Source organism: Salmo salar, chromosome ssa01 (genome assembly GCF_905237065.1).
Source record: "Salmo salar chromosome ssa01, Ssal_v3.1, whole genome shotgun sequence".
In the NCBI taxonomy this organism is placed as follows: Eukaryota; Metazoa; Chordata; class Actinopteri; order Salmoniformes; family Salmonidae; genus Salmo; species Salmo salar.
In genome coordinates, this window is record NC_059442.1 from 74971260 (window position 1) to 74998539 (window position 27280).

General features: G+C 44.2%; 1 protein-coding gene across 30 annotated transcripts in view; it reads right to left on the reverse strand.

Moving 5' to 3' along the window:
- kcnma1a (potassium large conductance calcium-activated channel, subfamily M, alpha member 1a) overlaps nucleotides 1–27280 on the reverse strand; it is a 260694-nt gene that overhangs the window by 19591 nt on the left and 213823 nt on the right. For 12 of the 30 annotated variants that reach the window (XM_014215639.2, XM_014215711.2, XM_014215697.2 and 9 more), the window contains 4 exons: nucleotides 17307–17400; nucleotides 5437–5560; nucleotides 2771–2995; nucleotides 1803–1995 (listed from right to left, as the gene is read on the reverse strand). In XM_014215639.2, coding sequence (XP_014071114.1) covers nucleotides 1803–1995; nucleotides 2771–2995; nucleotides 5437–5560; nucleotides 17307–17400 — 636 coding nt within the window. Of the gene's footprint in view, nucleotides 1–1802; nucleotides 1996–2770; nucleotides 2996–5436; nucleotides 5564–17306; nucleotides 17401–20075; nucleotides 20463–22183; nucleotides 22262–22794; nucleotides 22828–27280 lie in introns of all 30 variants that reach the window. The other 18 variants (XR_006770679.1, XM_045722190.1, XM_014215489.2 and 15 more) reach the window with 6 other exon arrangements.

Genomic DNA, 27280 nt, shown 5'->3' on the forward strand with positions numbered 1-27280 from the left:
GAATACATCTGAAAATGAGATTTTCCAACAGGGAGGGCAATGCGTCAAAATCAGTTCGGCTACAAGTGACCAAAAGTTAGATGGAGAAAACTGGAGAGTTCTATACAGATCATTGACTATCAGTCACATTGTATATCTGAGTGGATTCATTATAATGTCTTGACTGCATTTGGCATGTACTTTTCTAGACTTCTTATACTGACAAACAAGAGGGAAATAGATTTTCTCACAAAACAAAATTGTTTTACGGCTTCCATATCATGCAGTAGCAAATGCATGCGTGTGGGCTACAGACCCCCTCGGGCACAACTTAGCTCTGCGGTCTACAGACTACATCGTACCGTAGACCGCAGCCATGTGAACGTCTCCCTAGCGATACAACTCTTTACTTATTCATGTGCACCTTCTTGCTTTAAATTTCACACCCCACATCTGAACAGGATATTGTCAGGGAGGAAGGAATCCACAAAGCTACACACTGTGATATATTACACCTGTGCGTGTGTGCGTGTGTGCGTGCGTGCGTGCGTGTGTGTGTGCGTGCGTGCATGTGCACTCTTAAACTGCAATATTTATCAGTGGAATGGATACAGACGATGTAAGACAAACTCATTGATAACAATAGGCTTCATCAATCAACCACTGTGACAGGCCTTTGGTTCCCAACCTTTTACGGTCACTGTACCACCAACTGAATTTTGCTCTGCCCGGAGTACCCCTGAAGTACTCCCTTCGTGCATTTTTACCAGTAAGCCTATGACATCATGAGTCTTATCAAGTACCCCCCTGTGGATAGGCCAAGTACCCCCCTGTGGATAGGCCAAGTACCCCCAGCGGTTATTGTACCCTTGTTGGGAACCACTGGTGTAGGCCCTCCATGTCTGTGAATAATGCTCCCATGAGCAACAGAGACCTCCGATTTAGTCTGCTCATTGTGACGACAGCACATCACTCACTCAGACCAGGATAAATAATTGCATTCTCCTAAATCATGTGGAAGTGCTTGGCATATTACGCATAAGTTCGTTGATCTATCTATGCATAAGATTCAGTCCCTCCATTATTTTCTGATCGTAATTTTTGTTGCCTTCTCAACAATCTCCCGCCTATAATGCGATGGTTTGCAAAATTGACCAATCGCTGTGCTATTACCACATAAAACAAAAAAAAGAGGGCTTGCAATTGTAACCAATCACCGCACTTTTACCTCATAAAATGGTTCAGTGAAGCCACACGTCAACAATTTTTTTCCCCTTAACAGTGTATTTCCTGGCAAATTGGGATACAATAATTGAAAATCGACATACAAAATGTCAGAATTGCTGCAGCAAAACCAAGCATTTGTGCCCGCAAATATGACAAAAACACACTGCAGGATCCTGGAGGGACTGATTAATAGATGAATGGAGGAGGTAGAGGATGGACTGCCATGAAAAACAGCTGAAGAAGGCTGTCTGGTGATTAGTACTGGCTGGTTAAACATGATGACACCTGATGGGATATGAGGCTTATCTGTTTGTCTGAACGCATCAACAATCTGTTCCACTCAGCCTGCCAGACAGACAGACACAATAACAACAGTGATGTGGTTTCACATCATTAAAGGATATTATTTACGAGGTTGAACACCACTTTCCATTTAATTTACCGTGTTTATTTACCATTCTTAAAAAAATAACTGATTTAAGTGGTAAAACTATCCTCTTCCCTCATCTCCTCTCCTCCTCTCTTACCCTCAACCCTGCAGCCAAAACAGAACAGTGCAGAACAGTATTGTATCTTGTAGGCCAGTTAGTCTTTACCTTGGGAGTTAGCCTGCAAGAGCCCGATGCTGTCGTCAAACTGCATAGACTTGATGTTGAGCGACGCCAGAATGCATTCCTTATCCTGCAGCGAGGCGTCGTCGATATTGTTCTGATTGGCCGACAGTATCACGCACATGTCGCAGAGGTTGATGTTGACAGCCCTTAAATCTGCACGACTTAATGGCGTACCCTTCAGGCGCGGTGAAGAAAAGAGACGGACAGAGAGGAGAGAGAAGAAGGGGGAGAGAAAAACTAATTAGAGACTAAGTGAGGGGTGCTTTGGGAGATTAGATAACAAGTATTGTAGTTTTAGCGGCAGTGACATTCAGCTGATCTAACTGGGCACTGGGGAATTAGAGACGTGGACTAATCTAAAGGGTAGTGGGCGCTGAAGGCTAACAGCCTTGGTTTCTTAGGGCTCTCTGATACTCAGTCAAGGAAGCATTAACAAGCTCTAAAGCAGGCAGCCATGCCAGACTTTCACATCTGAGATGGCCAAGGAAGGGCAGCTGCAGTGCATTTTAACTCCGTATGAATAGGCAGGATTCGCTGCTGTGAATTGATGGAAGACTGAATTCAGGAACCGGTTGTGGAATTGACAAGAACAGCCACAACAACAACCACGACAAATCACAAACAAATCCACAAAGGAAATACTATATCACTAGGTAATGCTATACTGCTTTATCACTGCTTACAGTCATTTTACCCTTCACCTTAGATTGTTTTCATTCAGACAGTGCGAGGCAACAAAGGGAAGAGATCTCATACGTCAACTGAGATAAGAAAATACAAGTAAACAGTCTCAAAATAACAACAGTACAGCTGGGTTTGGTATTGAATCCTGGAGCGTTGTTACACTGGTATACTCACATATAGTACTGATCGTGATGGCATTGTAAGTACATTATGTTGTCAGTTGTATAACTTTGGCTTGTAACCGTACATATTACAGTGGTACTCACAGGTAGTATGGAGACCTTGGGGAAGTTATGTAGAGTTTCCCACTCTCTCCTCAGGTACTCCAGCGAGCCCACAAACACTATGGGCTTCAGCTCGTGATAATGGAAGTTGCTGGCTCTCAAAGGCATCACCAAGTTTCGCAGCCCCACTAGAGCGGACGTGACATCTCCAAATATACAGACCACTACATGGCCGCTCAACACCGTCATGGATGCCTCACTCCGGGTCTGAGCAGGGAGAGAGAGAGGGGAGAGAGGGGGAGAGAGAAAGAGTGAGAGAAGGGAGAGAGACATGGAGACAGAGAGAGTATTGGGGCATGAGAGAAACAAGAAAGAAAGAAAGAAAGAAAGAAAGAAAGAAAGAAAGAAAGAAAGAAAGAAAGAAAGAAAGAAAGAAAGAAAGAAAGAAAGAAAGAAAGAAAGAAAGAAAGAAAGAAAGAAAAGAAAGAAAGAAAGAAAGAAAGAAAGAAAGAAAGAAAGAAAGAAAGAAAGAAAGAAAGAAAGAAAGAAAGAAAAGAGAGATAGAGGACAAATGCATAGCAGTCAGAAAACAGAGAGGCAGAGTGCTGATGAGAAACCTTGCAGCCCCACCCTTGAGGTGTTAGGCTCAAGGTGAACCCGGTACAGTTCAATGCAGTTGATACACTAAATGGTCAAGGAATAAGGTGTATAAAACTGCTTTTCAAAGCCATGCTTGTGGTGGTTTTATACTATGACCCAGTACATAGAAAACAGTCGACTCACCTTGTAACAACAGAGAGGCATTGAGAGAAATGTGGATATACATTATTAGTATGTGGTTGTTACTGCTATGCGAGGGAAACGGTTTCTTTAGAGCCTACCGTACCTCAACAATGCTTCATTTTTGGCCAAATAGGTGCAAATAATTTCCAACTCCATTAGTATATTTATCATACTACACAGCTAAAAACAGTGGAAACACATACCGTATCAGTTAAAAGTTTGGACACACCTACTCATTCAAGGGTTTTTCTTTATTTGTACTATTTTCTACATTGTAGAATAATATTGAAGACATCAAAACTATGAAATAACATATGGAATCATGTAGTAACTTAATGCAATCAGTTGTGTTGTGACTGTAGGGGTGGTATACAGAAGATAGCCCTCTTTGGTAAAAGACCAAGTCCATATTATTGCAAGAACAGCTCAAATAAGCAAAGAGAAATGACAGTCCATCATTACTTTAATACATGAAGGTCAGTCAATACAGAAAATGTCAAGAAATTTGAAAGTTTCTTCAAGTGCAGTCGCAAAAACCATCAAGCGCTATGATGAAACTGGCTCTCATGAGGACTGCCACAGGAAAGGAAGACCCAGAGTTACCTCTGCTGCAGAGGATAAGTTCATCAGAGTTAACTGCACCTCCAAATAAATGCTTCACAGAGTTCAAGTAACAGACATCTCAACATCAACAGTTCAGAGGAGACTGTGTGAATCAGGTCTTCATGGTCAAATTGCTGAAAAGACACCACTACTAAAGGATACCAATAAGAAGAAGAGACTGCTTTGATATTAGAAATTGGTCCTTTGGTCTAATGAGTCCAAATTTGAGATTTTTGGTTCCAACCGCCGTGTCTTTATGAGACGCAGAGTAGGTGAACGGATGATGGTTCCCACCGTGAAGCATGGAGGAGGAAGTGTGATGGTGTGGGGGCGTGTTGCTGGTGACACTGTCAGTGATTTATTTAGAATTCATTATATTTAGAACACTTAAGCAGCATGGCTACCACAGCATTCTGCAGCAATACGCCATCCCATCTGACTTGCGCTTAGTGGGACTATCATTTGTTTTTCAACAGGACAATGACCCAACACACCTCCAGGCAGTGTAAGGGCTATTTGACCAAGAAGGAGAGTGATGGAGTGCTGCATTTGGGATGAGTTGGGACGCAGAGTGAAGGAAAGACAGCCAACAAGTGCTCAGCATATGTGGGAACTCCTTCAAGACTGTTAGAAAAGCAATCCTCATGAAGCTGGTTGAGAGAATGCCAAGAGTGTGCAAAGCTGTCATCAAGGAAAAGGGTGGCTCCTTTGTTTAACACTTTTTTGGTTACTACATGATTCCATGTGTTATTTCATAGTTTTGATGTCTTCACTATTATTCTACAATGTGGAAAATAGTACAAATAAAGATAAACCATTGAATGAGTAGGTGTGTCAAAACTTTTGACTGGTACTGTACATAAAAAGTTTAAGATCATCAAACTGTACAACTGAAAATCATCTTCGGAGTCACACGTACTGTAGGACAATACCTACCATATCTGTTGATGGGTAGGTACTGTATCCCTGTACAGGATGTTAATAACTGTGGTTAAACTCAGGTAACTCTACAGTAGGGTTGTCATGATACCAGTATCACAATACTATGATACTTGATTATCCATGGCAAAAAGGAAAACACAAGGCAGTCTAAACTCTTTAAAAACCTGCTTTTGTTCAAATAGTGTGTGCTATAGCTTGGAAAATAAACAAATGTAACTGTGGGTGACAATATAATGCTGTTTGTTTTTTGTTCTCAACATTAGGATTGTTTTCCTCAAGAAATGAAGTCTGCTTCATGTTTTGTTTGCTTGCCATTCTACTTGCGAGTATTGCAATACTGGTGTCATGAAAACACTACAGGGAGACAGAAAACCACTCACCAGGATGACCTTCTCAATCTCTTTAGATGGGCACCAGTGGAACATTCCCGTGGAGTCATACTGCTTCACATTCATGTCCATGTTCTCCATCTGCTCGTTCCCAGGGATTAGTAGAGGGTCATGCCTGCTGAGGGTACACAACACAACAGTATGAGTTCACCATGGTAAACATCATTTTATATATATATATATATATATATATTACCTTTATTTAACTAGGCAAGTCAGTTAAGAACAAATTCTTATTTACAATGACGGCCTACCCCGGCCAAACCCGGATGACGCTGGGCCAATTGTGCGCCGCTCTATGGGACTCCCAATCACGGCCGGATGTGATACAGCCTGGATTCAAACCAGGGACTGTAGTGACGCCTCTTGCCCTGAGATGCAGTGTCTTAGACCACTGTGCCACTCGGGAGCCCATTTGATGGTATTTGGTTTATATGTGTTGTATTATTACCTAGTTTTGGTTGAAACCAAAAACTACCAATCACTATCCCTTTTCTGCTACAATCTAAGATGACACATCTACCCAGTCATCAGTTGCTGAGGGATATTGGTAGCAGCATTGGGGAGAGAGGAAGGCTTGAGTTTCCACTGTGTCACCTACTGAGCAATTAACCAAAATGTATGTTATTTTTGAACAAATGTTCTGTCAACTAATTGACAGAACATTGGTTCAATTATTTGAATTCAATTTTGTTCCGTTTTTTTCTGTGAGCTCTATGCGCACATTACAGTTTCTCTAGAGATAAATCAGATCCAGCCTGAACTGTGCGATGTAGTAGAGAGTTGTGGTTTCCATCAGGCCAATATTCTACATAGTTTAGCGCATAAAACATGGTAATTAACTACAATGACCATAATCCATTGTGAATCTACTTGTCTGGTCTGTGTTTCCTTTAATCCTGTAATGGAAAAGACAGAAGAATGCTCTATAGTGAGAGGATATAGAGAGCAGCTGTTGCTTCACGTGGTGTCTCAAGCTGAAAATACATGATCTATGTGAAACGACCTCAAAAAGCACAAATCGCTCAGCATTAGTCACCGCTGACAAAGCTGACTGAGAGGCATTAGAATGGAGCGTCAATTACCGGCTTTTAGCTGCGTCTTGCTCACTCACGACGCAGCGCTACCAACAGGAAAAGCTCTAACAGGACCGCACTTTAAATATTTCAGGAATTTGCCCAATCACATTTTGCGTTCCCAACTGATGTACATGAATGATTCATCAGCAGCGTGTCACCTTCAAACTGGCTGATGCACAGTGACGGGCCACTGAGCTTTATCAGGTGTAACGTTAACACTGACCATGGAAGAGTGGGGGGGGGGGGGGTCCCGCGGTAATATTAGTTCCACTGTGTTTGCACTCATTCTACAAGACATGATCTGGGATGTCCTCTGAAAGGGTTTCTAGGACAGAGAAATGGCGAGCGAAGCTCCTTCTCTGAATGCGATAGCACGGACCCATTCTGACTGAATATAAAAGGGAGGATTTTTAATTGGTGTATAGGCATTTTTATTCTGTCCGGGCACCAACACACCTGATTCCACTAATCAATGGCTTGGTGACCTAGGCTACATACAGTAATTAAATCACCCGTTAGTGCTGGGATAGAACAAAAATGTGCACCCCATGGGGGTCTCCCAGGACTGGATTGAGAAACACTGGGTCAGAGAGTGTAGCTTTGAGCTGATAGCCAGGGGCCAGACTACAAAGGCTTCTGTCTGTCTAGTGTCTACCAGGGGGCTACAGGGAAATAGCTCTCTCTGTCAGTATCACCTCAAAAACCCTTACATGTTCACAAAGCCATCGTCTGCAATAGTTATTGTAAAGCACACAAGAACAAGTTGGAACACTAAGGATGTCCTGGAAACGATAAAATGATTATTAACTGTATATTTCTAAAAACTGGCAAATATTTCCTATGTGGTTGTCAGAATACTTTTTTATGAATTCAAAAGCAGGGTAGGAAATAGCGTCTTACATTATCTGGGCCATTCCACCAATTGTTTTATTTCACCTAATTTTAACATTCTGTCATGAAGAGCAAATGTTCAACTTAATAAAATCCGTTCAGTTTTCCACCAGAAAAACACCAGCTCACCTGGTTTAACACCAGCTCACCTGGTTTAACACTGAGTTTTATTTCAATGCTTCTGTTCAAAATAAAAAATAAAAAATATTTAGAAATAAATAGTTTCACCATATTACAACAACAAATCAGTTCACGCAACAGGGTTGACCTTAAATTTAGGGACAGACGTAAATGAATCACTAATAATAATAGGGCTAGGGCTTCATAATGATGGTAAAAAACATGGAGAAATGTTTGGGTTAACAGGGTTAAAATCTTCCTAAAAGTCACAGAGGCTGCACAAAGGGACATGTCAAAATGTTGAATTTTACAACTTAAGCAAATCTTTACTCATATAAAAATCTGATTTATTAAATGTTATGTGTCAAAATTAAAGGGTATTCATTTAATATAACATGCTTTTAAAATTAGAAATTAAATGCACAATTTCTACTTAAAATATCAAAGAGATGCAAAAAAAAATCACTCTTTCGTAGAACGATCATATTTTGCTTCTTTATGAGGGTGACATTGGAATAAAGTGTGAGAAAACAGCACATCTCCTCAATCACACTCTCTCTGTTCATTACATTGCAAGAAATATCACCTGAAAGATGTGTCAATTAGTTCCCTCCATCTCTCTCTCATTCTTTCCCTCGCTCTCTCATTCTTTCCCTCGCTCTCTCATTCTTTCCCTCACTCTCCCCTCTACCTCCTTCTCTCTCCCTCCCTCCTCCTCTCTCTCCCTCCCTCCTCCTCTCTCTCCCTCCTCCTCTCTCCCTCACTCCCTCCTCTCCCTCCCTAACTCCCCCTTCTCTCTCTCCCTCACTCCCTCACTCACTCACTCACTCACTCACTCACTCACTCACTCACTCACTCACTCCTTCTCTCTTTCTCCCTCCTCTCTCTTTCTCTCCCTCACTCCCTCCTCTCTCTCTTTCTCTCCCTCATTCACTCCCTCCTCTCTCTTTCTCTCCCTTACTCCATCATTCTCTCCCCTTCACTCTCTCCTTCTCTCTCCCCCTCACTCCCTCCTTCTCTCTCCCCCTCACTCCCTCCTTCTCTCTCCCCCTCACTCCCTCCTCTCCCCCTCACTCCCTCCTCTCCCCACACTCCCTCCTATCACTCACTCCCTCACTCACTCCTCTTGCTCCCTCCTACTCTCTCTCCCTCCCTCACTCACTCCCTCCTTCTCTCTCTCACTCCCTCACTCCCTCCTTCTCTCTCTCACTCCCTCCTTCTCTCTCTCACTCCCTCCTTCTCTCTCTCACTCCCTCCTTCTCTCTCTCACTCCCTCCTCTCCCTCACTCCCTCCTTCTCTCCCTCACTCCCTCCTTCTCTCCCTCACTCCCTCCCTCACTCACTCCTCTCCCTCTTCCTCTCTCCCACCCCCTCTCTCTCTCTCAACTCCTCTCCCTCACTCCCTCCTCTATCCCCCTCACTCCCTCCTTCTCTCCCCCTCACTCCCTCCTTCTCTCCCCCTCACTCCCTCCTTCTCTCCCCCTCACTCCCTCCTTCTCTCCCTCACTCCTTCCTTCTCTCCCTCACTCCCTCTCTCCCTCACTCCTCTCCCTCTTTCACCTCCACTCTCTCCCTCTTTCACCTCCACTCTCTCCCTCTTTCACCTCCACTCTCTCCCTCTTTCACCTCCACTCTCTCCCTCTTTCACCTCCACTCTCTCCCTCCCCCCTCTCCTCTCCATCCCTCCTCTCCCTCCCTCACTCACTCCCCCCTTCTCTCTCTCTCCCTCACTCACTCACTCCTTCTCTCTCTCTCCCTCCTCTCTCATTCTCTCCCTCACACACTCCCTCGTCTCTCTTTCTCTCCCTCATTCACTCCCTCCTCTCTCTTTCTCTCCCTTACTCCATCCTTCTCTCCCCCTCACTCCCTCCTTCTCTCACTCACTCACTCCTCTCTCCCCTTCTCCTCTCTCTCCCTCACTCCCTCCTCCTCTCTCTCCCTCCCTCTCTCCTTCTCTCTCACTCCCTCACACCCTCCTTCTCTCTCTCTCCCTCCCTCATTCCCTCATCCTCTCTCTCCCTCACTCCCTCCTTCCTTCTCTCTCTCCCTCCTCTCTCCCTCACTCCCTCCTTCTCTCCCTCACTCCCTCCCTCACTCCTCTCTCCCTCACTCCCTCCTCTCTCCCTCACTCTCACCTCCATTCCCTCCTCCCTCTTTCACCTCCTCTCTCTCCCTCCCCTTCTCCATCCCTCCTCTCCCTCCCTCACTCCCCCCCTTCTCTCTCCCTCTCACCTCCACTCCCTCCCCCTCTCTCTCCCTCACTCCTCTCTCCCTTTTTCACCTCCTCTCTCTCTCCCTCCCCCTCTCCTCTCCTCTCCATCCCTCCTCTCCCTCCCTCACAGCCCCCCTTCTCTCTCTCTCCCTCCCTCACTCACTCCTTCTCTCTCCTCTCTTTCACTCCCTCCTCTCTCTCTCTCTCTCCCTTACTCCATCCTTCTCTCCCCCTCACTCTCTCCTTCTCTCTCCCCCTTACTCCCTCCTCTCACTCACTCCTCTCTCTCCCTCCTCATCTCTCCCTCCCTCCCTCCTCCTCTCTCGCCCTCCCTCACTCCCTCATTCTCTCTCTCACACCCTCCTCCTCTCTCTCCCTCCCTCACTCCCTCCTTCTCTCTCTCACGCCCTCCTTCTCTCTCTCACTCCCTCACACCCTCCTTCTCTCTCTCACTCCCTCACACCCGCCTTCTCTCTCTCACTCCCTCACACCCTCCTTCTCTCTCTCTCTCTCCCTCTCCCTCCCGCTCTCCTCTCCTCTCCATCCCTCCTCTCCCTCCCTCACAGCCCCCCTTCTCTCTCTCCCTCACTCACTCACTCACTCACTCACTCCTTCTCTCTCTCTCCTCTCTTTCACTCCCTCCTCTCTCTTTCTCTCCCTCATTCACTCCCTCCTCTCTCTTTCTCTCCATTACTCCATCCTTCTCTCCCCCTCACTCTCTCCTTCTCTCTCCCCCTCACTCCCTCCTCTCCCCCTCACTCCCTCCCTCACTCCTTCTCACTCTCACTCCCTCACACCCTCCTTCTCTCTCTCTCTCCCTCCCTCATTCCACCCTCCTCTCTCTCCCTCACTCCCTCCTTCTCTCCCTCTCCCCTACTCCCTCCCTCCTTCTCTCCCCCTCACTCCCTCCTCTCCCTCTTCCTCTCCCACCCCCCCTCTCTCTCTCTTGCTCTCCCACCCCATCTCTCTCTCTCTCTCTCCTCTCCCTCATCTCTCCCTCCCTCCCCCTCACTCCCTCCGTCTCTCCCCCTCACTCCCTCCATCTCTCCCCCTCACTCCCTCCTTCTCTCCCTCACTCCCTCACTCACTCCTCTCCCTCCCACCTCCTCTCCTCCCTCCCTCTCTCCCCCTCACTCCCTCCTCCTCTCCCCCTCACTCCCTCCTCTCCCCTCACTCCCTCCTTCTCTTCCTCACTCCTCTCTCCCTCTTTCACCTCCACTCCCTCCCTCCCTCCTCTCTCCCTCTTTCACCTCCCCTCCCTCCCTCCCTCCCTCCCCTCCCTCTCTCTCTCTCTCTCTCTCCCACCTCCCTCCCTCCCTCCCTCCTCTCCTCTCCTCCTCTCCTCCTCTCCTCTCCCCGTCACTCCCTCCTTCTTTCTGTCTCTCCCTCCCTCCTCCTCTCTCTCCATCGCTCTCTGTGTGTATGGAGATGGATTAAATCAGTTGGTGTAGGTGTTAATAACTCTGACAACATTTAGTGCTTTTACACCCGGGCTGAATATTTCATTCTGAGCCGCGTGTTGCACCACTCACTCTCCATGAGCCCCTGTCACTTCAATCTGGGCACGTGGGGGCTGACTGGTGCAGGCAGGCAGGCACCTCCTCCTCCACTACCTTAGACAGCTATCTTTCACACAACTGTCAGCGGTGTGACTGCCTGCCTGTGTCTGTCTGTCTTCCTGTTTGTCAAGAGCCCTGTAACCCTCCTCTTGCCTCACCTCCCTTCATCTCATCTCCCTCCTCTCCTATTTCCTTTCCTCTGCACTCTTTCTCTTCTCCCCTCCTCCACTCGCCCTCCTCTCCTCTAATCTCCTCTACTCGCTGTCCTCTACCCTAGAATCAACCAGGGTGGAGTGGACGGTAACAGACATGACATTTGCGTCCGCCACACCCCACCAGAGGATATACGAGTGGCTAACGTGTTTCCTGACTGTACCCCCATTAGATGTGACCCATCAAAAAGGTTTGTGAGAATGGTGTTATTTCCTGTCCAGGAGCACGGTTGGCGAGGAATGCGTGCGACGCCGAACACAGCTCGTTAGCTCATTGACACGTCTGATTGGCTGATAGGGAAATGACTTCATATTTGCACAGGCTGAGCTGGCCTCCAGACATACATTTTCACATGTCAGATATGTATCCAGTGCTGTGTTGGCTTTCCCTGTCGGGGGTAGCTGTCCTTCTTGTACTGTATCAGTTTACAATAAAGTGTGTGTGTAAGATGCTATGGATATACTGTATCTAACAATACAAAAACATTTTTGCAGAATGTTAATATTAAATTGGCTGGATAATGACCAGTGTAAATGTACTGTACATTGCAACATACAGTGCCCTCCGTAATTATTGGGACAGTGAAGCATTTTTTCTTATTTTGGCTCTATAGTCCAAACGTTTGGATTTGAAATCAAACAATCCTGAATGAATGGTGAATAATGATGAGTGAGAAAGTTAGAGGCATAAATATCATACACCCCCCTCCCAAAATGCTAACCTCCCTGTTGTTGTAATGGTGAGAGGTTAGCATGTCTTGGGGGTATGATATAAAATGCTACCCTCCCCTGTTATTGTAATGGTGAGAGGTTAGCATGTCTTGGGGGTATGATATAAAATGCTACCCTCCCCTGTTATTGTAATGGTGAGAGGTTAGCATGTCTTGGGGGTATGATATAAAATGCTAACCTCCCCTGTTATTGTAATGGTGAGAGGTTAGCATGTCTTGGGGGTATGATATAAAATGCTACCCTCCCCTGTTATTGTAATGGTGAGAGGTTAGCATGTCTTGGGGGTATGATATAAAATGCTACCCTCCCCTGTTATTGTAATGGTGAGAGGTTTGCATGTCTTGGGGGTATGATATTTGTCTGTCTGTAACTTTCTCACTCATCATTATTCAATTTCATTCAGGATTATCTGTAATCATGGTAGCATCCACATGACTGTACAAGTGATTAGAAACGTATTGTATTTCTATTTACAAAAAAAAATGACTCCAAAATGACCATACATTAGTTACCACTCATTTCTATTGGGCACAAAATAATCTGAAACACAACCAAAACGGCAAATGAAATGCATCCAAGGATTTGTAGAGTCACAAGCTTGATGTAGTCATTCCATGCTATGAATACGTGACCAAATACTAAATGTTTTACTACTTTAATACAGTGAATTTGTGCCAATACTTTTGGTCCCCTAACATGGGGGGACTATGCAAAAAAAGTGCTGTAATTTCTAAACGGTTCACCTGATGTGGAGGAAAATACCCTCAAATTAAAGCTGACAGTCTGCACTTTAACTTCATAGTCATTGTTTGATTTGAAATCCAAACGTTTGGAGTACAGAACCAAAAGAGGAAGAAATGCTTTACTGTCCCAATAATTACAGAGGGCACTGTATTTGCATTTAATTGCCTTCTCTAAAGAAAAGGCCTCACTGTACAGTAGCCTAGGCAATAAGAGACAGCCCATATCAGAAGAGAAATTGCCCTCTCTCTCTCTCCCTCAGTGTATATTTCAAACAGAGTTGAGTTATTCCAGTGCATCGTTCAGCAGTCGCTAGCTTGGGATGTGTGCTCCCCCAATCCCTCTCCAGCAGGCTATGAAGGCAGCCTCTCGCTTTGAAAATTCTACCCATCATGCAAACTGACAAAGGCATGATTTTCAAAAACCCACAGCCAATCTGTTGATCATTATTTATTTACAAAGGCCTTCAGGCAGCAAGTCCTGTAAAAACCAGACTTGATATGGTATACACTCTCTCGGTCTCTCGCTAGCTCGCTCTCTTTTATTCCCCTCCTTGCTTGTAGAGTAAAGTGTCCCTAAGGCTACCTCAAACAATCACTTTTCATTGCACATAAAATCCAACTTGTAAAGCTTATTTAATATATATGGTATCATATATTGACAGGGGCTGTGGGGGGAGGGGAGGGGAGGTGGGCGTTGTGGTCGGCGCTGGGTAATTTGATGTTTTGCTGAGGGCTATGACTTGAAAAAGCCTACACCTAGAACAGAGGACCTGTCATCCGCACCCCCAAGAGCCAGCCGAATACACAAGCAGCCCTAAAGCAGAGACAACTTTGACACCGCTTTGAAGCGTTTTTAAAACCAAGTAAATAACTCCCAAGAATTATTATCACTGTAAGATCAAAGCGGAGATGCATATATTACATGGCAAACGGGGACCATCTCCTCAGCAGAGGAGAGAACGAGAGAAGGTTTATTGCTTTAAGTTAGGAAACAAAAACTAAGGAGCCATATAAACTAGCAGTTAGCTGGAAGCGTGCCAATTCCTCTTTCGTTTGTATCAGTTTCCTCTTTTTAAACCCCCTAAGGTCAATGTCCGCGCCCCCGCTGAAATCTTATTAGCATCATTAAAAAATCCCCATCAAAATCTGTCAGTTTAAGCGAGAGATGTCGACCTTCAGCATCTGAGGTGAAAGGTGGCAGGGCTAGAGCAGTGTTTGCCAGACCATGAGAAATCATGAAAATAGGTCTTCTCGTGAAAACGTCTGTAGCGTCCGAACGGTTTGGCCTACAAAATATTATGACCCCTCTATGGAAAGACAAGACTCTCACGGTCACGTACATGTTTTGCTCCAGAATGTCCACAAGCCTCACAAGGCTAGTCTGAATGTAGCCGGGTACCAGTTAAAAAAATGAATGTAAATACAGTGCATTCGGAAAGTATTCAGACCCCTTGACTTTTTCCACATTTTGTTACGTTACAGCGTTATTCTAAAATTGATTAAAAAATATTGAATCCTAAGAAATCTACACACAATACCCCATAATGACATGCGAAAACAGGTTTTTAGAAATGTTTGCAAATGTATAAAAATATATTTACATAAGTATTCAGAACCTTTGCTATGAGACACATAATTGAGCTCAGGTGCATCCTGTTTTCATTGATCATCCTTGAGATGTTTCTACAACTTGATTGGAGTTCACCTTTGGTAAATTCAATTGATTGGACATGATTTGGAAAGGCACACACCTGTCTATATAAGGTCCCACAGTTGACACTGCATGTCAGAGCAAACACCAAGCCATGAGGTCAAAGGAATTGTCCGTAGAGCTCCGAGACAGCATTGGGTCGAGGCACAGATCTGGGGAAGGCTACCAAAACATTTCTGCAGCATTGAAGGTCCCCAAGAACACAGTGGTCTCCATCATCCTTAAATGGAAGAAGTTTGGGACCACCAAGACTCTTCCTAGAGCTGTCCGCCCTGCCAAACTTAGCAATCGGGGGAGAAGGGCTTGGGTCAGGGAGGTGACCAAGAACCCGATGGTCACTCTGACAGAGCTCTAAAGTTCCTCTGTGGAGATGGGACAAACTTCCAGAAGCCCAACCATCACTGCAGCACTCCACCACTCAGGCCTTCATGGTAGAGTGGTCAGACGGAAGCCACTCCTCAGTAAAAGGCACATGACAGCCCTCTTGGAGTTTGCCTAAAGGACTCTTTAGATTCTCTGGTCTGATGAAACCAAGATTGAACTCTTTGGCCTGAATGCCAAGCATCTCGTCTGGAGGAAACCTGGCACCAACCCTACGGTGAAGCATGGTGGTGGCAGCATCATGCTGTGGGGATGTTTTTCAGCAGCAGGTACTGGGGAGACTAGTCAGGATCGAGGCAAAGATAAACAGAGAAAAGTACAGAGAGATCCTTGATGAAAACCTGCTGCAGAATGCTCAGGACCTCAGACTGGTGTTAAAGGTTCACCTTCCAACAGGACAACAACCCTAAGCACACAGCCAAGACAACGCAGGAGTGGCTTTGGGACAAGTCTCTGAATGTCCTTGAGTGGCCCAGCCAGAGCCCGGACTTGAACCCGATCGAATACCTCTGGAGAGACTTGAAAATAGCTGTGCAGCAACGCTCCCCATCCAACCTGACAGAGCTTGAGAGGATCTGCAGAGAGGAATGGGAGAAACTCTCCAAATACAGGTGTACCAAGCTTGTAGCGTCATACCCAAGAAGACTCTGTGCTGTAATCACTGCCAAAGGTGCTTCAACAAAGTACTGAGAAAAGGGTCTAAATACTTATGTAAATGTGATATTTCAGTTTTTATACATTTGCAATATATTATACATTTGTATAAAAAAACAGTTTTTGCTTTGTCAGTACGGGGTATTGTGTGTTGATTGATAAGGGGGGACTGTTCACCCATGTATGAAAGCCCCCCCCCTCCCCCGACTTAGAGGGTTTTAAACAAGTGGACAAGTAGTACATACAATAATACAATGGACTTCTTTGGATGCTGTTCAAAGGTGCTCTAAGGGGACCTAGTAACAACTCTGTCACACTAAGCACACTAAAGGATTCGATTTAGTTTTGCAGAGAACATACAGTACACAGAAAAATATCCTATAAACTAAAAAACAATGTTTAAATGAACAGCACCACCCTTTCTAGCACTTGACACAAAGATATGAGAAAACAATAACTTTTGTGAGAAGAAATTTGCAAACATAATTATAGAATCTTTCACCCACTTGTGAGTGAAAGATAGTTCTGAAACAGTCATCTGATAGAGAAAAGCACATATATTTTACTGTATGCTGTAGCTTTCATTGTACTTTTAATACATTTCAAGACACGTTTTTTTCAAGATCGAATGGTATATAATGCCTTAAATATATGCTCTTCAGCTCCAAACATTTTGTGACTTGTATGACAAAAAATACACAGCACCATTAGGAGATGTCTATTGTATATTTATAAGACACAGGGGCCTTACAATCACTCATTTAAAATGGAGTGGAACTACGCTGTGACCCTGTTCTCTCCCATCTTCACCACTGTGCTTCCACCCTGCCACCCCGATTGGACAGCCTCCCCTCTCTCTCTGCATTTTCACGCTGTCGCGTTCCTACCGCTGTCTCTCTCCTCCCGCACAAAAAACGAAACCCTTTTATCTTTCAAAATCAATTAACTGCAATTTAATTCCAGAGGACAGGATAAAGGGAAGGTAATACTGCAAATTCATTTTTGATTGCGATGATACATCTCGCATATGGCCTTAAGTAGCAGAAACAGTAGTCGTAAGGGTTCCCACAATAGATCCCACTGCCCCGGGGCAGAGGAACCACGGGGAGGACTCTGATTGGTTGCTGGTGTCGTTAGTGCCAGTGTTGTTTAAGGACTACATGTGGACGGGACTGGAGGGGGGGTGAAGGGGTGACAGATGACACTTTAAAGCCAGATGATTTGTTTTTCAAAAAGCTCCTCCTCTCACAGACTCTGTCTTTCATGACAGAAATATTTCAGCTCTGTCATTACCCACTGTCTGACAGCATGCCAGTCTAAACACCCAAGCCGTCCTCTCCTTTTCGCACTCTCACTTTCTTCCCCCTCTCCTCTCTCAATCATTCGCTCGCACCCCCCCCCCTTCTTGGCTCCCTCCTCCAACCATCCAACCACCACCATCTACCCGTCTTGACTTCTCCCACCTCTCACTCTGACTTTCTTACTCTCCTCCTTATTTGTTCCCCGCTTCCCCACCCTCACACTTCCTCTCTATCTTTCTGTTTGAAGCATCAAATCAATGTCTTACCTCATCATTTTGGGCGAGTTGTTGGGTGAGTTTCGCATGCCTCCGTTCCGCTGCTTTTTTTTGGGCGACAGAGTTGACGGGTGCTCATCTTCAACTGCAAACACATGCAAAGAGTGTCAGGCTACGGACAGACGGGGAGGTTAATGTGAGCCAGAACTGACACGTCAAAGAACACCAAAGCCAACACTCAATCAATCAACCATAGCAAAAAAAATAAACACCAACAACAACAACCATAAATATGTCAGAGTCAGAGAGAAGACCGTCAGAAAGAAAACAAATTAGTTAGTAGCGGACAAAGGTCAATTTGAGAAATGCAGGAGAAAAAAAAAACACGAAGAGAAAAACCACCTAGTAAGATCTGACAAATTCGCCATCGGCTCACTCCGCCAAGCCCAACCCCTTTGGTTCTGTTCTTCTGGACTGGCTTCTATACAGTAGGACTGGATCACTTTAGATCCAGTATGTCTTTAGATCCAGTGGCAATCTTTGGATCCAGTCTAGTCTGCGTGTGGTTGGACCAGCAGCAGTCTGCATCAGTGTGCCAATGCTTTCCAAGGCCAGCCAATACAGGCCATGTGACTAGGACAGACTGTCATTGTCAGTAGGCCATGGTGGACAAAAGCAATGACAGAGAGACAGACACAGAGAGAGATAGAGAGAGAGAGACAGAGAGATACAGAGAGACAGAGAGAAAGACAGATAAAGACAGAGAGAGAGAGACAGAGAGACAGAGAGACACAGAGACAGAGAGAGAGAGAGAGAGAGAGAGAGAATGGTTCTGTGCAATTTGGTTGTTTTGAATGAATGACTAATGTGGCAGACCCCCTCCTCATCATTCCAGCTCAAGATATGGATAGGGTTTAAAAATTCCAGTAACTTTCCCCAAAATTCCCAGGTTTTCCAGGAATCCTGGGTTGGAAGATTCCCAGAATCAGGAGAGAATAAAAGGAAATCTGGAATCCTCCTACCAATTTTGGGATAGTTACCGCAATTTTCCAACCCTAGCTACAAAGCACAATGGCTCTTCTATAGGTCTAAGCTCCATGCCACGAGCACTCAGCCAATCAGGACTGCACGAGCATTCCAGAGTAGCCAATCACATGCCCAACCAGCACTCCAAACAGGACATGATTGAGTAGCCTAGCATTAACCAAGCATTATAGTAGCTATATGAAGGTCAAAACAACCCATAGAACTTTAAAATAACAGAAATATCTGAAAAAATTACTTGCAAACACTCAGTAATCTAGGATATATGCATTATTATGAACCTAAGTTTTAAAGATACTTAAGGAACGAACTTGCTGAGCAAAGCTTTAAAATTAATACTTTTATTTTATCATTCTTTCTCTCCGGCCACCGCAATAAAGTCAGGCAGCACAGTGAAGTTTTAGATTAGCTTGATCTGATAGAAGTTTATTTTCCTCTCAGCTATTCCTCACTCTGCAGGAGATTAAAACTTTTCTCCCAACACAGACAGACAGAAGATAAAAACACAGCTAGAGAGAAATCCAGTAACCTACTAAAGACTTCCAGTTTAGCTAACACCAGTCTGATCTTTTCTACCATCTGTTTGTGAGTTCCAAGGGCTTTAAGAGTCAGACACCCAAGCACTCTTTTTATCCACAGCACACAAATGCCAAAGCCACTGTCACTTCAAACACTGTATTAGTGCTTTGGTTAGAAATCAATACCACAGCATGATATTAATGCAAATCAATGTTGCGTTGCTGCAAGCGTTGAATGCTGCGAGCACTGAGGACATTTCATTACCGTCTGAGCATCCCTTCTAGACTTTCACCTAATTGCACTAATAAAAGGTAAAAATGCGACTTTGGCTCCTAAGAAAATGCCATTCTCTGACATTTCCACTTCGCAAATGTGGACATCCTGAATAGCTAATATCACAAGAAAGCGCTTTCCACTTTACAACCGCATCTCTCTCTAGTCTAATCCACTTTGTGAAAATATCACAGAATAAAATATTTCCCTTCATTGGCTTATTGTTCTATATTAGTGGATACATCAAGGCTCATATCTCTGGGCCTAGCTTTTTCATGTCCTTGGCCTTGTGGTAGATCAGTTCTGTTAAAACGAGTGTGATTTAAGCACAGCAACAAAACTGAGATAATCAACAATGAAACAACATGTTCTGCACTGCAGCCATGGGGATCCCAGCTTGTGTGTGACTGTTACTGTACCAATGACATTACGGTACAATGAAAACTAAACTGCTATCTACAACACATTGATACAGCAGACTGTTGTTGGCTCAATGTTCAGGGAGCAATTCCCCTATCACCACATCACTTAAATATAATAACAATTAAATCAAAACTATGCAAACTTCTCAGGGTATTTATAAAAATGCAATAAAACAGTAACAGATTGAATACATTTCTCAATTTGCAGGTGGACTAATGACTACGTGTTCTATCGCTACGCCAGGTACCAATAACCCTACAAACACATCCACTAGTCCTACTACACAGCAGCCACACACACAGCACTGGGTGTTGCATTAGTGAGCGTATGGGAGCTGCCTTCATGCAAAGCAGCAGCAGTGGTGCCGGCGGTGGTGGGATTTACATCTAGCAGCAGCATCTAGCAGCAGCATCTAGCAGCAGCATCTAGCAGCAGCATCTAGCAGCAGCTCAGTGAAACCTGCATGCAGGCAGGCGACGGACGCAGGGTGACAGTACAGGACAGTACAGGGTGTTAGGGGCTGACAGGGACTGATGCATCCTGCTAAGGGGGACAACCTACAGGCCCTGCTGCTGTGGCCGTGCAGAGATGCGTTACTGGGGTGGTAACAGTATTTCACCGGCAGGCTGCGGGCCCGGTTCAGCCTGCTCTGTTCGGCCAGGGCCCTGCCCGCCGTGTCCCCCCTGCCGGGGCCTGAGATACTGAGGCGGAACCCCCCATGGGGCCCAAGACCCAGCCCCACCCCTGGAGGAAGCAGGCTTCCTTTGCGGTTATTAACGAGGGGTACGGCGGTGACCTCTCCCTGGGGGACCGGGGGGTCCTGGTGGAGGGAGGGGCGAGGCAGTGCTTGGGGGCGCATGGCATTAGAGGTGATGGTGGAGGGCGGCGAGGTGCAGTTGGCAATTTTTATCGATCGGTTTTGTAAAGATGATCTAACTTCATCCTTCACTGTCAAACAATGGAGAATAAACAGAGTGAAAAAGATAAGCTGGGGAGAATGAGGTTCCTAGATAAATAGAATGGCAATGGTATTTACTTTACAATTTATCTTGTGCCGTGAAATATTAAATTGAATGCAGCTTGTGTTAAAAAAATCTAGATGTTATTATATTCATCAGATTTATACATTTTATGATAAATGTTATGGATTACATTTCTGCTTATTTTTTTTTAAACATGTACAGTAAACATGCTAATACGCAATTGCAAACACTGACACAAAATAAATCATTATTAAAACAATCTTCTATAAATTATTAATAATTTCCCCTGCATGTGAATGAATCACTAAATATTTTAAGGGGAAAAAGTTAATGTGAATTTCATTGTTGGACCATTTATTTCCCCCTTGAAGATGACTTGAGAAGGGTCTGTATGTGTGCCATGAAAGCAGCCATCATTTTCTCGGTAATTGACGATGACACCTCGGTTTTACTTAGCACCACTTAGGCACTTGGCCGACGCTTAAAATAAAATGTTCAATATGACATTTGCTTTGCCATTCCTAATAAACATGAATTAATTAAAAGCTTTTTCTGCTTTTTTCTCCCTCCCTTTCCATTTTACTACACAGCGTGTTAGAACAAAGCAGTAACACAGCCTGTCTGAAAATAGTCAGGCCAAATTACTTTCCAAACCCCTCTATAGGCAAATGTAGAGGACGTATCCCCATAATACTCTTACAGTATTGGTAGATGGAAATTCACATTTTAAAACCACAGTGGAATGATTTCTATTAGAATTTTTCTCGGAACACACAAAGAAGAGAGGAAAAGAAAAGAATGGAGAGGTACAAAAAGTAAAGCAAAAAAAGAAAGGAGAAAAAGAGGAAAAGAGGAGGGAAAGAGGATAAGAAAGGGAGGTAAACCAAATAGCTGGTCTTCAAAGCAGAGGAGCGCAGGGGAAGTGTTCTCTTGTCCTCCTGCTGGTTAGTCGGTTGGTACAGTAGGTTGTTAGGTTGTTGTATGTGTCGTGGTCTTGGCCCCCCAGGGCGCTAAACAGAGGTTTATCCCAGCCGTCAGCTGCCTCCTTGATTTACGGAGCGCCACCGATAGCTCCTGGATTCATCTGGCCCTTGTCAAACACGCGCAGCATTAGAGCACGTTCACACACCCTGGCAGGTCCACTGTTCACTCAGAACAGCCCAGACGGCAACTGTCCCTACCAGAAATGCTAATCACAAGACGGGGCGATCACGCATGCAAGCCCCCATCAGGGTCCTACGCAAATCACAGATAGGAAAAGACAGCAGGGAGAATACTGTTGAAGATATTGTGTGTATTAATATTAGGGTACCGGTGCTGGATAGTACATTGGTATCATAGTATTTTGGGGTATTTTTTGCTATGTAACATTATGAATTATTATGGTTTGTATTACTAGCATTTCTGTATTATTAATATTATTTTAGAATATTGTTAGCATTAATATTATCATTACAGCTATTTTTTGTTATGGTATCATACAGTACTTCTGTAGTTATGATAAACACAGAAAGCAGTGTATTATACAGTAAGCATCTGAAATGGTTATTAAAATGTAGGATAAAAAAAATGGAAAAAAATAATGTTATAACAAACAAACAGCATGGAACATTCACACTATCTATATGAAACAGGACAGAAATGAGTACATTTGGTCAATACTATACTTTATACTGAGAGATTTACCTAAATTGCAATCTGCTTTGAACCGAACGCCGGTCTCTTTTTGACTTCCCGTTATCCCTGGTGTTGTCGCGCCCTCTGCTGCTAGACGCAGCACAATACAAACACAACTGTATTGGTCTGAACATAACGTCATCAAGAACAAGAGCATGGATCTTAAATCAATTATTACAAATATACTGTATGTTCAGTATATATAAAGGACATATGTTATACAGTTAGGGAGGCATCTGTTTTGTACTGAATTAGCTAGGTCAATTAGTGAGAATATAGTGAAGTTATCTATGCATTTCTGATGTAAGAAGTAAGGGGGGCTTATAAAATGACAGACATGAGATTGATTCATTTACACATCATCACTGGGGACAAACTCTGTTATTATTGTCAAGGAACACTGCATCAATTCACATCATGTACAGCAGAGATTTTAAGATGGTAGCTTTGCGTTCTAGAACTAAAGGGGAGAACAAAAACCAAAACAAAGCATTGTATTAATACTTGGGGGGGGGTGATATGGCGAGGGGACTACAGTATTATAGGTCTAAACACGAGGAGGGGTTTGGGTGGGGGTGGTCGCAGAAGCAAGGATGGGAGGGACAGAGAAACACACTTACGTGATCTGACATATCCATTATACTTATATTTGGCTGAGGAGAAGTGCAAGAGACAAATGACAGGTTACATGGAGGAAGAGAGTGGTGATGATCATGATGAGAGTGACGGACAGACAGACAGAAAAGACAAACAGAACTGAGAGACAGACAGACATCATAGACAGACATCATAGACAGACATCCCAGACAGACATCCCAGACAGACAGATATCAGACAGACATCACAGACAGACATCACAGACAGACATCATAGACAGACAGATATCAGACAGACATCACAGAAAATAGAGATCAAATTATTTAAGATGGATGTAAAATGAAGTAAAAAGAAAATGGTAAGACAATGAGTCAGAACTACTTTAAAATACATTGGTGATCGCGCAAAATGTGAGCTGAATGGAGAGAATAGTGCAGAATGGTAAAAGAGGAGGCGATGGATGGGGTGAAGGAGGTGAATGAGAGAGATGGACTGTATGGCCACAGAGAGAGCGAGGTGAAACAGGGGAGGGGATAAAGTTGTGCTTCTGGAAATTGAAACAAAACTGTGGCACTGTGGGATGTTATCAAAATCCTGTTTTGTGGTTAGGAATCATTTTCAGACGAGCTGAATTGAACTCCCCACTCCTAAAGTAGCTCAGCAATGTGCTGAAGTTTTTCCCCTTACATTGAATCTACTCCAATATTTTTTTGTTTTTTGTTGAGCTATCATGGAGCTATCGAGAGTTTTTTTTTAAGAGTATTCAATTAAAAAGTGATCCGGGGAGAGTGGAGAGAGAACGAACAACACACAGAATGGACGGATGAGCCCAGACTACAGACTGAGCAGAACACACACCAAACCCAAACAGAAAGACAGTCACACACACATCTACCCTCTCCCATACCTCCCAATAACACACACACTGAGGGAGGGACAAAGAAACACACACCACCCTCTGGACAGTAGCACCCCTAACCCACCATAGTTACTGAGTCATTCTAAGTTAGCCGTTTCAGAGTATTTCACAGTTCAGAGGAATACATCTTAGATGAAGAAGTGGATATAGTTATTTGTATGAAGGAAACAAGGGAGGGCTCTGGTCAAAAGTATGCACAATATATAGTAAATAGGGTGCTATTTGGGATGGAGTCAAAGGGAGAATCTCCTTTTCATACTCCTCGTATCCTTCTCAAAACCCATTGGATGAGAAAGACAGAGGTCCCTCTCGTCTGATCTTCTCCTCCAATGGGTTTTGAGAAGGAGGCGAGGAGAGAGGACACGAGGAGTATGCAATGGAGATTTTCCCATAGACTGAGCTAGCTAGACTAGCCCTCCCTGCTCTGCTCTGCCCTGCTCTGTCTTCAACAGTAAAGGTCACAGTGAAGGCCCAGGGCTGCCTTGTGACACACACCCTCAAATAGGGACCCTCGCTGGCCCTGGCATCTGTCGCTATCGATCTACCTGCGTCCGCAGAGGCGGCAGGCTAACTGGCTAGCGTCTGAGGGGTAGCGCGATGGAGGAGCGTGGAGGGCCGCGGAGGGGAGAAGGGGGAACCAAACTTGCCTGGTGGACAGGACCTGTCAGGACAGGTTTCGGTGACGGACCAGCAGAGCCAGGGAAATAAAAATGCTAACATAATTTCCACGTCAGGCTGGATAAGGATCGCCTGCCGCTGAGACACACACACATATACCCATCTCCCTCTAAGTCAGACACAGACTAGCCACAGCCTTATGTCTCTGGTTCACAGCAGACAGCCCAAGCCCTAACCCTCTGGCTCCAGGCCCAAACCGCTTCTCCTGTCCCCAACCCTGCCCAGCAACCCCAACCCAGCTCCAACTTCAGCCTAAACCTCTTCTCCTGACCCTAACCCTGCCCTAAGCAAGCATCCTCAGCCGCCAGACCGGAATCTTTGCCCCAGATGGTCCCCAGAAGTTGACACAAACAACGCCCTGAGAGACCAAAAACAGCGTGTTCCAAAGATAACTACACCTGCACAAGGTTTACTTCCTAGCTGACTCACTGCTCTTACTTAGGAAGAAGCGCCCCCACTTTAGACTTAGACACGGCTATGTCTTCTATTAGCCCGTCCATGTATATTTCAATTGGCAACTCTGCATAATGTGTGGTCTAAATGTAAAGTGCCTCGCAGATTCACTATTCAAGAAGAAACCAGTTGAAAATCAATTTCAGATGTGAATGAAGTCATCGTGGTCAGAGACATCTTATCCACTCTGAAAGAGAAAAACATGGAAAAAGACAGAGGAATTCCAGCGATAGTGATCTCTAACTCACTTTGTTCAGCGAAAAATACGTTTTGTTCAGAGTTAAAGGTGAAATCTGTAATTGAAATAACAAAGTGATTCCCAGCCCCAGTTTGGGTAAAAAGCTTAGGGATGGGGCTGGAGAAATGTAACAACTCTCAAATTCATAGACATAGATGCAAGGACTGACCATCCATGATATCAAAATTATTGTATTAACAATGTTATAAAGGTGCAATATGCAGAAATCGCAACACTATTTCCTGGTTGCTAAAATTCTAATAGTTCGCCTAATTTCAATTCATGTGACAAAGCAAACAAGTGTAGAGAATCATTGTACTATCTAAACTACTTGGAAATATATTTTAAATAACCAAATATATTGTATTTTCAGCTGTTTGAAGCTGGTGTACAAAATCCAAAGTAAAATACCTTAAGAACGGGAAACATAGAAATAGCACACACAGAACAGATATACTGCTTCTTAGGTTTGCTTTCAATGAGAATGTATATGTGAATTTGGTCGGGTCGCCCAAAACGTTACATATTGTAGCTTTAAGACTATATAGTGTTTGTTTACATTTTCTTTGTTTATAAACATTGGAGTAAAACATGCTTATATTTTTGGTTCTGATGGGGGTATAACAGTTGAACTAAGATCTTCCCTGTGGCTCAGTTGGTAGAGCATGGTGTTTGCAACGCCAGCATGGTGTGTGCAACGCCAGGGTTGTGGGTTCAATTCCCACGGGGGGCCAGTACAAAAACAAAATGCATGAAATTAAATAAAATGTATGTATTCACTACTGTAAGTCGCTCTGGATAAGAGCGTCTGCTAAATGACTAAAATGTAAGCTCATGAGGCATTTATAAATTATATTCTTAAATAATCAATGGGTGCATATCATTAATTTATACATTGAGTGTACAAAACGTTTAAGAACGCCTTCCTAATATTGAGTTGCACCTCTCCCCTTTTGACCTCAGAACAGCCTCAATTCATCGGAGCATTGACTCCACAAGGTGCTGAAACCGTTCCACGGGGATGCTGGCCCATGTTGACGCCAATGCTTCCACGGTTGTGTCAAGTTGGCTGGATGTCCTTTGGGTGGTGGCCCATTCTTGATTCACACGGGAAACCGTTGAGCGTGAAAAACACAGCAGTGTTGCAGTTCTTGACACAACCAGTGCGCACGGCATCTACTACCATACCCCATTCAAAGGCACTTGAATATTTTGTCTTGCTCATTTACCCTCTGAATGGCACACATACACAAAACATGTCTCAATTGTTAAAAATCCTTCTCTAATCTGTCTCCTCCCCTTCATCTACACTGATTGAAGTGGATTTAACAAGTGACATCAATAAGGGATCATAGCTTTCACCTGGATTCACCTGGTCAGTCTATGTCATGGAAAGGTGTTTATAATGTTTTATACACTCAGTGTAAGTCCAAAAATGTATGTAATAACTGTAGATTTCCCCTTTAAAGCAGCAATCAGCGGTTGAAACAATAAAAAAGCGCCGGCCCAACACCATTTTTGTAAAAAGCTGAGGATGGGGCTGGAGAATGTAACCATTTCTCAAATTCATAGAAAGAGCTACGGATGCAAGGACTGACCACTGGCTGAGGGAAATTGATGATAAAAATATTGTCGGAGCTGTTTTGTTAGACTTCTGTGCGGCTTGTGATATTATCGATCATAGTCTGCAGATGGAAAAAAGTATGTGTTATGGCTTTACGCCCCCTGCTATATTGTGGATAAAGAGTTACCTGTCTAACAGAACACAGAGGGTGTTCTTTAATGGAAGCCTCTCCAACATAATCCAGGTAGAATCAGGAATTCCCCAGGGAAGCTGTGTAGGCCCCTTTTTTCAATCTTTACCAATGACATGCCATTGGCCTTGAGTAAAGCCAGTGTGTCTATGTATGTGGATGACTCAACATTATACACGTCAGTTACTACAGCGAGTGAAATCACTGCAACACTTAAAAAGCTGCAGTTAGTTTCATAATGGGTGGCAAGGAATAAGTTAGTCCTAAATATTTCAAAAACTAAAAGCATTGTATTTGGTAAAAATCATTCACTAAACCCTAAACCTCAACTAAATCTTGTAATAAATAATGTAGAAAGCAAGTTGAGGTGACTAAACTGCTTGGAGCAACCCTGGATTGTAAACTGTCATTGTCAAAACATATTGATACAACAGTAGCTAAGATGGGGAGAAGTCTGTCCATAATGA